The sequence below is a fragment of the Cebus imitator genome, unplaced genomic scaffold (genome assembly GCF_001604975.1).
Source record: "Cebus imitator isolate Cc_AM_T3 unplaced genomic scaffold, Cebus_imitator-1.0 Scaffold18, whole genome shotgun sequence".
Taxonomy (NCBI): Eukaryota; Metazoa; Chordata; class Mammalia; order Primates; family Cebidae; genus Cebus; species Cebus imitator.
Genome location: NW_016107333.1, coordinates 4579071 through 4590715, shown reverse-complemented (window position 1 = coordinate 4590715; position 11645 = coordinate 4579071). Strand labels below are relative to the sequence as shown.

Below are 11645 nucleotides of genomic sequence, written 5' to 3'. Positions count from 1 at the left end.
ACCAGGATGGTCTCGATCTCTTGACCTCGTGATCCACCCGCCTCGGCCTCCCAAAGTGCTGGGATTACAGGCTTGAGCCACTGCGCCCGGCCTAAGTTTTTACTTTTCAAGGGTTTTAAATAACCTTTTTGTGCAGTTTTTGCCTTTCTTCTGGGAGGTGTTGATTTTTTCCTTTCCATCTTCCTTTAACATTTAAAAATGTTCAAAGTGTACCCCTACACCAGGTTTCTGGAAAGTCATTTTATTGAACATAGGAGAAACATATAGGTAGAAAGGTAACTTGTCTGCATGTTTTCAAATGCGAGTGTTGTACCGAGGTTTTGCAAACATTTAATCCTGGTGTCTGGGGATTAGAGGGGGGTGAGCATGTGTGAGGCGGGTGTGACTTTGGCAGCTGCTCTGTGTGCTGTCTTTGCCATGCCTGCCACAAATTGCCAAGACCTGTTCTAAAACCCTGTGTCTGCCAATTCTTTTTTAGATTTCTATTTCAAATGAGACCAAAGACCTGCTTCTGGCAGCTGTCAGTGAGGACTCATCTGTTACCCAGATCTACCATGCAGTTGCTGCTCTCAGTGGCTTTGGCCTTCCCTTGGCATCCCAAGAAGCGCTCAGTGCCCTTACTGCTCGCCTCAGCAAGGAGGAGACTGTGCTGGCGTGAGTTGTCATCTTGAGCGCTTTGCAGGCCTCATTTGTCTCGGGCCCTATCCTAAGAGGGCCTATTCATTGGTTCAGCAAATACTTTCTGGGCAAATACTTCCAGTAATTACTTCTGTGTGCCAGGTGCTATGCGAGGCACTGCAAACACGATTGCAGGAAGGCAGGTAAGGTCCCTGTCCTCGTGGAGCTCACATGGACGCAGTCTTCTGCAAGCCTCGCAAAGAGGAGGCAAGTGCCAAGCCAGAGCGCGAGCACACCAACACCTAGAGATCCAGCTGCCCTCTGACGTTGGAAGGCTAGAGCAAGGGCAGGTAACTGAGAAGGAGCCACATGCGTGTCTTGTTGAGGCTTGGCCAGGGCAGGTTGACATGTTGGCAGTGGAGGCTCTGCAAAGTGGGGGCTCACAGGATTCCTGGAAGTTGTGAGAGGCAGCATCCAGTGGGAGAGGTGGAAGCTCAGAGGGTGGAGCATTCCAGGAATCAGACTCCACTACTCTGCAAAAGGCTTAGGTGAAGGAGAAGCACCTTTCCTGCTTCTTATAAATGGAAATATTGTAACTGACTTTAGGGTGTTTTTGCTAAGCTTTTAAGTGATAATATATGTAGTTTTAAATTTTTATTTATTTAGAGACAGGATCTCACTCTGTCACCCAGGCTGAAGTGCAATGGTATGATCACAACTCAACTGCAGCCTTGAACTCTGTGCTCAGGTGATCCTCCTGCCTCAGCCTCCCAAGTAGCTGGAACTACAGATGCAAACTACCATGCCCAGCTAATTTTTTTTTTGTTTTGAGACAGAGTCTTACTCTGTCACTGACAATAGAGTGCAGTGGCGCGATCTTGGCTCATTGCAGCCTCTGCTTCCTGGGTTCAAGCAGTTCTCCTGCCTCAGTGTCAGTGGCTGGAATTATAGGCACACACCACCATGCCCAGCTAATTTTTTGTATTTTTAGTAGAGATGGGGTTTCACCATGTTGGCCAGGCTGGTCTTAAACTCCTGACCTCAAGTGATCCACCTGCCTCAGCTTCCTAAAGTACTGGGATTACAGGCATGAGCCACTGTGCCTGGCTGCCTGGCTAATTTTTTTTACTTTTTAGTAGAGATGGGGTCTCTCTATGTTGCCCAGGCAAGTTTAATTTTTTTTTTTTTAACACTTAAACTCATTTAAAACAGTAATTTTTTTTTTTTTTTTTTACTGTTTTCTTTGTGTAGACCGTTTAATTGCAAACCCTGAAAGAGGATGTGGAGTACATTTCTGGAATCCTGTTCATTAACAGGAGGTTGGTGATACCAATTCCCCCTTTCAAAACAGTGAGGTTATTTCCCAGTTTTTTGGTTTGTTTTGATAACAACCAGATTTTCTCTAAGCTTAAAGCTTTGTTAAGGGCAGGTCACAGGCAGTTGACATTCCCTCTCTGTCATCCTCACACCCTCATCATATTCACATGGTCAGTCATCAGTGACTCTGGGGCTGATATTTTGTACACACTTTGCCCAGTGCTTGGCCCTTTTGGGGCTTTGATTTCAGGAGGTATTTTGATCTCTGCTCATAATCCCTCATGGGGAATGCATCTCCAGTCACCATCATCTCATGCCATGATGTCACTATTAGTGCCTGTGCCTTACTTTGGTGCTGCCTTCTACAAAAAACTTCCCATTTCCCTCCAAGCAAAAAGGAAAATCTCTTTCCTCAAAATCTCAGAACCCCAGGAAGAAGTACAAAGGAAGTACGTCCACTTTGGAGTCAGACAGACTTAGGTTTGAACACCAGCTATTTCCTTCCTTGCTGTGTGACTTTGGCCAAATTTCTAACTTCTCTGAGCCTCCCCTATAAAATGAAACCCATAATTCTTACATCAGAGCAACTGACAGGATTCAGTGGGATAATAGATGTGAAGACCCTAGCGCAATGCCTGGTTCTTAGTGGGCATGTAGGAAATGGAGTTCCTTTTCTGCACCATCTGTTTGTTAGGTCTCTTTCTTAGAGAGTTTGTTACCTCCTTCATTGTTGTTATTTCTTTTAGATCATAAGATTTTTTTTTTTTTTTGGACACAGGGTCTCACTCTGTCATCTAGGCTGCTGCGCAGTGCAATCATATTTAAAGCTCACTATAGCCTCAAACTCCTGGGCTTGAGCAGTCCTCCCACCTCAGCCTCCTGAGGAGCTGAGACCGTAGTCACTGTATGCCACCACACCCAGCCATAAGCTTTATTTTTAGTGCTTACAGAGCCTGGCGCATGGTCTGTACCCAGTGGAGTTAATAAAGGATGAAACTATACTTTTGTGTTTCTGTTGTCTTGTGGAAAGCCTGTAGTTAGAAAGAGCATATGCTTTGGAGCAGAAAGAACTATGTTCAAATCCACTCTTCTACTCAGCCTCTGTGACCCTGAGTGGATTGTTTAGCTCCCCTAAACCTCAGTGTTTTCATATGCAGACCTGGAGAATGTCTCGTAGGGTCATTGTGAAATCCAATGGGTAAGATGCCTTATATAATATTACTACTAACGTGCCCTGTTAAAGGCAATCTGATATAAATTAGAATTCTTCTGAGTGGGCCTTCCATATTTAAATGGACTTATTCTAGGAAGTATATATTCGTAAACTTGTCTTTAATGGAAAAAAGAAAATATTTGTAGGTTTGAATGAACCATCTGAGAAGATGTCATTTGTAGTCTCTCATAAATCAATTTCTCTGAATCATCTGCTGTATATTAGTAAGATAAGATCTGCTTTCTTACTGTTTGAATATAGTACTGTACTCCAGAGAAAAAGAAATTGCTGGCTGGGGAATAAGTAATTAAAGCCAGTGACAAAACTTTCTAAAACTCAGTGGATTAATTTCATTCTAAAATTTCTGAGGTTGTTAGCAGCATGGCACTCACTCATTCCAAAGAGAAAAAAATGTTATCTTAATTGAGAAGTTCTTTCTGGGCTGTCTCAACTGCCGTTTCTGAGCTCAGTGTTTATCATGGGCAGATGTATGATTTTCATCTCCTTTGGAAATTCAGGTTTCATTTTCTCAAGTGTATTGTAACAACAAGCATCCCATAGGTGTCGTTGAGTACTCTGGGGCTTGTCTCTCTGTAAATTGTGACTCTGCTGTTTTCCAACTTGTCATCTTAATGGAGTTAGTTTCCCATGGAGAGAATCTAAATTGTTATGATCTTGACATAAGCAGACAGATTCTTGCTCTACATTCCCTGACACATTGACTTGATAAGTGGTGGTTTTACACAAGGGCCCAGTCATCTCTTAGGAATTAGGAAACCATTCGCAGTGGAAGCAGCAGTCCGTTTAACCACCAGGGGGCCTCTGCTTTCCCCATTTCACTCAGAGAAGCACCGTTTGTATTTTCTAAATTATCTGCCTTAAGAGAATAGAATCTAATAAATCTTACATGTACACACCTATCATATTCCGTCTTAAAAAGTGTATCTTCCAGAATTACAGATAAAAATATATGAATAAGCCAAAAAAAGAATGAAGTACGGATACATGCTACAGCATGGCTGAGCCTTCTTATGCTGAGCAAAAGAAGCCAGACCTAAAGGACACAGATGTATGATTCCATTTCTGTGAAGTATCAGAATAGGCAAATCCATAGAGATAGAACATAGATTGCTGGTTGCTGGGGGGTAACGGGGGACACAGTGGGGAGAAACTGCTCAGTGGGTTTTATCTATCTGTCTTATCTATGTACCTTTTTTTTTTTTGAGACAGAGTCTTACTCTGTCACCAGCTGGGAGTGCAGTGACACTATCTTGGCTCACTACATCCTCTGCCTCCCAGATTCAAGCGATTCTCCTGCCTCAGCCTCCTGAGTACCTTGGTTTATAGGCGCGTACCACCACACCTGGCTAATTTTTGTATTTTTGGTAGAGACAGGGTTTTACCATATTGGCTAGGCTGGTCTCAAACTCCTGAACTTGTGATCCGCCTGCCTTGGCTTCCCAAACTGTTGGGAAAGCCACCACACCCAGCCTTATTTATCTATTTTTTTGAGACAGGGTCTCACTCCGTCACCTAGGCTGAGTACAGTGGTACAATCACAGCTCATTGAAGCCTCGACCTCCCAGCTCAAGTGATCCTCCTACCTTAGCCTCACGAGCACCTGGGACTATAGGCATGTGCCACCATGCCCAGCTAATTTTTAAATTTTTTGTAAAGATGAGGTCTCACTATATTGCCCAGACTGGTTTCGAACCCCCAGGCTTAAGTGATCCTCCTGCCTTGGCCTCCCGAAGAATTGGGATTACAAGTGTCAGCCACCATGCTCAACAAATGGGTTTTATTTTAGACTGGTGGAAATATTTGGGAACTAGACAAGTGGTGGTTGCATGGCTTTGTGAATGTAGTAAGCACCCCTGAATTGTCCACTTTAAAATGGTTAATTTTATGTGAATTTTGCTTCAATCTTTTTTTTTTTTTTTTTCTGGGACCTGGAGTACAGTGGCTCACCGCAACATCTACAACCTGGGCTCAAGCAATCCTCTTACCTCAGCCTCCTGAGTAGCTGGGACTACAAGCACATGCTACCATACCTGGCGGATTTTTAGTAGAGATGAGGTTTCATCATGTTGCCCAGGCTGGTCTTGAACTCCTGGACTCAAGGGATTTGCCTGCCTCAGACTCCCAAAGGGCTGACATTACAGATGTGAGCCACTGCACCCAGCCCAGTGCCCATGGTTTTCATTGCCAGTTCTATTGCCTGGGTTGCCTTCTCAGCTGTGATGGTCTTTTCCAGGTTTTGTCATACCTGTCCTAACTGGTTTATAAGTAAACTCCTTAAAGGCTAAGACCAACTTGTACTTCTAAAGAACAAGAGTGGGCTATTTGTGAAGGTGTCCAAATATGAGAAGGGGTGAGTTGATGAAAGGAGACTTGCCATTCATCGGGTTTCTACTCTTTACCTTCCAGAACGGTCCAGGCTCTGCAGACAGCATCCCACCTGTCCCAGCAGGCTGACCTGAGGAGCATCGTGGAGGAGATTGAGGTATGAATCTTTTGCCAAATGGATCTCCCAGCTCATATCTTTGACACCCTGCAGAAGAGTCTTGCAGGTAGCCATGCAAGATCTGTTATGGCCAATTACATTGCTTCTTATATCCATGGCACACTTGTGTTCTTTGTGTTAGGGTACTGTGTCCTGAGGAATATTTGTGCCTTTTACATAACAGGTGCTCAGGAAGTGGTGACTGTGGTTTTTATTATTGCTCTATCCTTGCCTTGGCCCAGAATATCATACTCCTCCGGGGCCTTGCTCATGGACTACCTGGCCAGGGTAACAAGCAGTCCTGATGGTGTTCTCACTGCGTGCCTCACAGGCACGTTAGCTGCATAGTCATGTTGCCTAGGAGAGCAGTTTTTCTCTCTTTGTTTTTTGGAGCATTGAGTAAGAAATTCTAGGAAATGCCATGCTTTGTAGGTGGTATTCAAATGAATGGCCATGGACTCTATCTGTGTCATGTTGCTTCCTGGGTGCACGGCAGACTGGCCCACTGGCCTTCCACCCAGAGCAGCTGGTGCCTTCCTTGCCATGACTCCTGGGCTTGGGCTTGTGTACAAGGGGCCAGGGAAGGAGCCCTCCCAGAACTGCAGAAGCTACTGTTCTCCTCAAATGTCTATTTGATATACTTTGCTCTGCCTGAGCACCATTTTTGAGAAAGTGTTAAGTGACTGAGATGGTCTTCAGATTTAGAGTGAGAGATGACATGAAGCTGTCTGCAGTGCGGTTGATGTGCTTTGTGCATCTCATTTCTGCTGTTTCTTGACATCCAACATGTTACTGTTTTGTTATGGCAGGACCTTGTTGCTCGCCTGGATGAACTGGGGGGCGTGTACCTCCAGTTTGAAGAAGGACTGGAAACAACAGCATTATTTGTAGCTGCCACCTACAAGCTCATGGATCATGTGGGGACTGAGCCATCCATTAAGGAGGTACCCGTCTAACAGTTTTTGGGCATGAAACCCAAAGGGGTCATCAATTTTATCTGCTAAGGATAGCTTTTATCAGAGAGGGATGTGCAGACAGTACCTTGGAATGCTGTCACTCAGTGTCTTGGGTTAGGCATTAAGAATGAGAAGTAGAGCTGGGCATGGTGGCTCATGCTTGTAATCCTAGCACTTTGGGAGGCTGAGGCGGGCGGATCCCGAGGTCGGGTTCGAGACCAGCCTGACCAACATGATGAAACCCCATCACTACTTAAAAATATAAAAATTAGCCAGGCGTGGGTGGCGCACACCTGTAATCTCAGCTATGTGGGAGTCTGAGGCAGGAGAATTGCTTGAACCCAGGAGGTGGAGGTTGCGGTGAGCCGAGAGTGCACCATTGCACTCCAGCCTGGGCTACAGAGCGAGTCTCTGTCTCAAAAAAAAAAGAACGAGAAATGGAAAGATGTAATGCCTGTTTTCAAGAAATGGGTTGCTAATGAGACAGATGTGTAAACAAACCACACTTGCCTTAAATGGGGTATGTACATGTCATGAGGTAATGTCAAGAAAGCCACATGTATTACTCCTGTTTTATCTCCTTTTCTTCCCAATACCCCTTTCTGCTTGTCTCTTGAATGCTTTCCATTCTGGTGGCGCATTCAAATCCTTCTCGGGGCTCAAAATTGCTTCTCCCCCCTTCCCCCTTATCCTCAGCAACAGTGAAATCTTAGCTAATCTTTGCTGATGGACATAGTTCAGGGAGAGGCATGTGTGTCTATCACACATCTGTCAAGAGTTAATTCTTTTTTTCAAGAGGAAGTTGTTAACCTAAAAGAACCTTTAGTTGAAATGTGTGTGGGAAGTCTTTTTGAGTAGGACCGTCTTTGTACCCTGTGTCTGTGAGAAGTTACCAGCTCTTAATCTAAAGTACTGAAAATACAAGCTGCTATTATTTAAATTTTAGGAGGAGAGATTTGAGTTAGAACTTTTATTTCTTTATGCATTACAAGTTTTATACCAAGTTTCTTTAAGTAGTTATCTGTCTTAGATAATTGGAATTAATTTCATATTTTCTCCAGAGGATATGGTCAAATAAATTATTCGTGTGTTTGCATTCTTTTTGTGTCCCTTCCTTTGTCCTAAGTGTAAGAGGTCTAGAAATATACTCCCTTTGGGGAGCATCACATACTGGGGTCTGTAGTGGGGAAATAGGGGAGGGACAGCGGGGGGTGGAGAGTTGGGGAGAGTTAGCATGGGGAGAAATGCCAGATATAGGTGATGGGGAGGAAGGCAGCACATCACACTGCCATGTATGTACCTGTGCAACAATCTTGCATGTTCTTCACATGTACCCCAAAACCTAAAATGCAATAAAAAAAAAATTGGAAAAAAAAAAAAAGAAATATACTCCCTTTTAATTTCTGTTACGGGTGAGAGTGCAGGAGTGTGAATCTTATGGTACAGATTACAGATTGTCCTATACACAGTAAAGTAGATGAATTGCTGATTTGTACATACATAACTTTAGCAGCAGCTTGAAAATAAAGAAAGAAAATGTTTAAGTTTTCTTAAACCAGGTACTTGGCTGGAGTAATTTTGCTGTCACTGCTTTTGACACAATTGTGGTGAACAGTTACCCATTTTAACATGTCAACAGCCTAGTAATGGAAAATTGTAATTGGTCCAATTAAAGAAAATTCTTTCATGTTAACTGTGAATAACACTGTCAGGAACAAGAGAGCTCTTTTGTTGGACGTTAGATTTTAAAAAACAAAACTGATCGAAGGGGAAAATGTTTCCTCCTAGGAAAACAACCTCTAGAATTTTAATAATGCCTTTTAGGTTCCACTTTTTTTAAAAAAAATTGCTTTCAGTTTTCTCCTCTAAGCACCCCATTAGTTTTTCATGGAGAGTTATTTTAGTTTCCTTTTAATGTACATTTTAGCTATAAAGTTTGGTCTTATAAATAAAAACTTAGCCTCAGTGTACTACTTGCAGGCGGGTTGGGAGGAAAGGTCGCTTGGCTGGGAGGATGATGGGAGTCCGAAGAGAGCAGATTTTCTTGTAGAAGGACTTTGGAGACAAATAGTCCTACATTTGAATGCTAGTCTTGCTAATGTTATTGTGACTTGTAGAAGTTACTTGGCCTCCTTTAGCCTCAGTTTTGTTTTTTGGGAAACATTGGTAATACCAGTCTTTTATAAGTTTTTGTCAAAATTTGAGTTAATGCATGTAAAGCACCTGTCATGATGCCTGGCGTATATAGACATTTAGCAAGTAATTATCATTATATGTATTTTGTATTTTGTAATATCTCAATAGTTATCTAGAAGTACCCTGCATTTGTGTAGTAAGTGTTATTATTTTTTTTTTTGAGACAGTCTCACTCTGTCGCCAGGCTGGAGTGCAGTGGCATGATCTCAGCTCACTGCAACCTCCGCCTCCTGGGTTCAAGTGATTCTTGAACATGATCTGTCCTCCTCGGCCTCCCAAAGTGCTGGGATTACAGGTGTGAGCCACCGTACCCTGACTGTTACGATTTTTTTTTTTTTTTTTTTGAGGCAGAGTCTTGCTCTGTCGCCAGGCTGCAGTGTAGCGGCGCAATCTCGGCTCACTGCAACCTCTGCCTCCCGGATTCAAGCAGTTCTTGTGCCTCAGCCTCCCAAGTAGCTGGGATTACAGGCACATGCTACCATGCCTGGCTGATTTTTGTACTTTTAGTAGAGATGGAGTTTTTCACTATGTTGGCTAGGCTGGTCTTGAACTCCTGACCTCGAGTGATCCACCCACCGTGGCCTCCCAAAGTCCTGGGATTACAGGCGTGAGCCACCACACCCAGCCTGTATAGTAAGCACTTATTAAATAACTGACAAATCATGAATTTCAGTTTATAATGGAAAATGGATAAAAACAACCAAGTCCAAGTTCTAAGTGTAAATGGAGAATATTTGCATTTTCTCTATCTATAAATTTGGATCAGTGGCTGAAAGACCTCCATGTGAACGCCTGAAACAGACAGGGAGTGACTTTCATCTACAGCAATGTCCCTCCTGCCTTCTGAGTGGAGGAAGATAAGCAGCTGCATTTCGCTTTGCTTTCAGGATCAGGTCATCCAGCTGATGAACGCAATCTTCAGCAAGAAGAACTTCGAGTCCCTCTCTGAAGCCTTCAGTGTGGCCTCTGCAGCTGCTGTGCTCTCCCATAATCGCTACCACGTGCCAGTTGTGGTTGTGCCTGAGGGCTCTGCTTCTGACACTCACGAACAGGCTATCCTACAGGTATGACTTCCATGCCCAAAGTGTGCCCCTCTGATTGTCATTCCTAGTGGAGGGCTTTGAGGAATCTGGACCATGGTCCATTTTGTTGCTCTTGTTTGGGAACCAGCAATAAGCTAAGATCTTCATGAGAAATTAGCATTTTATTTGTGTCTAAGTGTTGAGTTTCCACTTAGGACAGTCCTGTCTGTCCCATTAGTTCGACTTTGGTGTCCCCTGCAGATACCCTCCTGAGCGAGAACTCTGTTTTTCAAAATTGCCTATTTTCTGCCTACATATACAACTTGTATACCCTCAACAAAGAGGTAGAAAGTAACGTGATTAACATTGTTTGCTGTGAGTTAAGAGGGGCTAAGAGAACAAAGTGGAAAAGGAATTGACTCTGAAGCTAAATAGATGGTTTGAGTCCTGGCTCAACCACTTAACTGGCCATGTGGGCTTTGTCGGTTCCTTTACCTCTTGTGGCTTGTTTCTTCATCTGTGAAATAAGAATTATTCTGTCTGTCTCATACAATTGATAGGGAATATCAGTAAGGGGGGCTCAACCTAATAAGTGCATATAGTTGACTTTCAACGGGTGATAGTTATTAATGCTATCCATATTTCTTCCATTTTCCCATTGCTGATACCATCCTAAAGTATTTTTCTGGCTGATTTATTTATTTATTTATTGATTGATTGATTGTAGAGACTGGGTCTCACCATGTTGCCCAGGGTGGTCCCAAACTCCTGGCTTTAATGATCCTCCCATCTCAGCCTCCCAAAGTACTGTAATTACAGGCATGAGCCACTGCACCTAGCCTGGCTGAGAATTTTTTCTTTTTCTTTTTCAGAGACTGGGTCTCCCTATGTTGCCTGGGCTGGAAAATAGTGGCGCAGTCATAGCTCATGCTAACTCTTGGGCTCAAGCAATCCTCCTGCCTCAACCTCCTGAATATCTGGGATTACAAGCACATGCCACTATGCCCAGCTAATTTTTTAATTTAAAAAAAGTGTTATCTTTTTGATAGAAATGGGGTCTTGCCATGTTGCCCACACTGGTCTTGAATTCCTGGCCTCAGGTGATCCTCCTGTCTCAGCCTCCCAAAGCACTGCAATTAACAGGCATGAGCTACCATGCCCAGTCCAATAAATTCTCTTAAAGGTTCTGTAGTAGAGTAGATAGAATAGGGAATCAGAAAGAAGGAAATATATTGGCCAGGTGCAATGACTCATGTCTGTAATAATCCACTTTAGGATTAGGCAGCAGGCCAAAGGTCAGCGAAGATTTCCCCGATGCAGGGCATTTGCTTTCCTGCACCCTGTAGATAAAGCGTCCCAGAAACAAAATTCTCTACTCCTGCAGCCTTTGTTGTAACAAATAATGTTTTTTTTAAATTTCCAGTTGCAAGTCACCAATGTTCTGTCTCAGCCTCTGACTCAGGCCTCTGTTAAACTAGAACATGCTAAATCTGTTGCTTCCAGAGCCACTGTCCTCCAGAAGACATCCTTCACCCCTGTAGGGTAAGTCCTGATCATATTTTGGCAGAGCGCTGACCTCTTTATTTGGGAAGTTAGCCTGCAGCCAGTGTAATAGATTAATGTGGATGTACCATGATCATAAAACCAAATTTGCCTAAGTTCCAGTTAGGTAAATTTGATCTACTGGTATCAAAAGCCTATAGTGGAATATAAGAAAATGATTTTTAAAATGAAGATCATTTTGGTTTTACTGTTTTATTCTTTAGTTCTAGTTGGCTCTGTCTTATCATTGTGACATAAGTAGCTTTTTTTTTTTTTTT

General features: G+C 43.2%; 1 protein-coding gene across 1 annotated transcript in view; it reads left to right on the top strand.

Annotated features, from left to right (window-relative positions):
• The window catches only part of RPN2 (ribophorin II), a 64145-nt gene that overhangs the window by 21284 nt on the left and 31216 nt on the right, over window positions 1-11645 (top strand). Inside the window, exons 3-7 of the mRNA XM_017512381.2 lie at window positions 479-654; window positions 5576-5651; window positions 6461-6595; window positions 9691-9867; window positions 11249-11367. Coding sequence (XP_017367870.1) covers window positions 479-654; window positions 5576-5651; window positions 6461-6595; window positions 9691-9867; window positions 11249-11367 — 683 coding nt within the window. The remainder of the gene's footprint in view (window positions 1-478; window positions 655-5575; window positions 5652-6460; window positions 6596-9690; window positions 9868-11248; window positions 11368-11645) is intronic.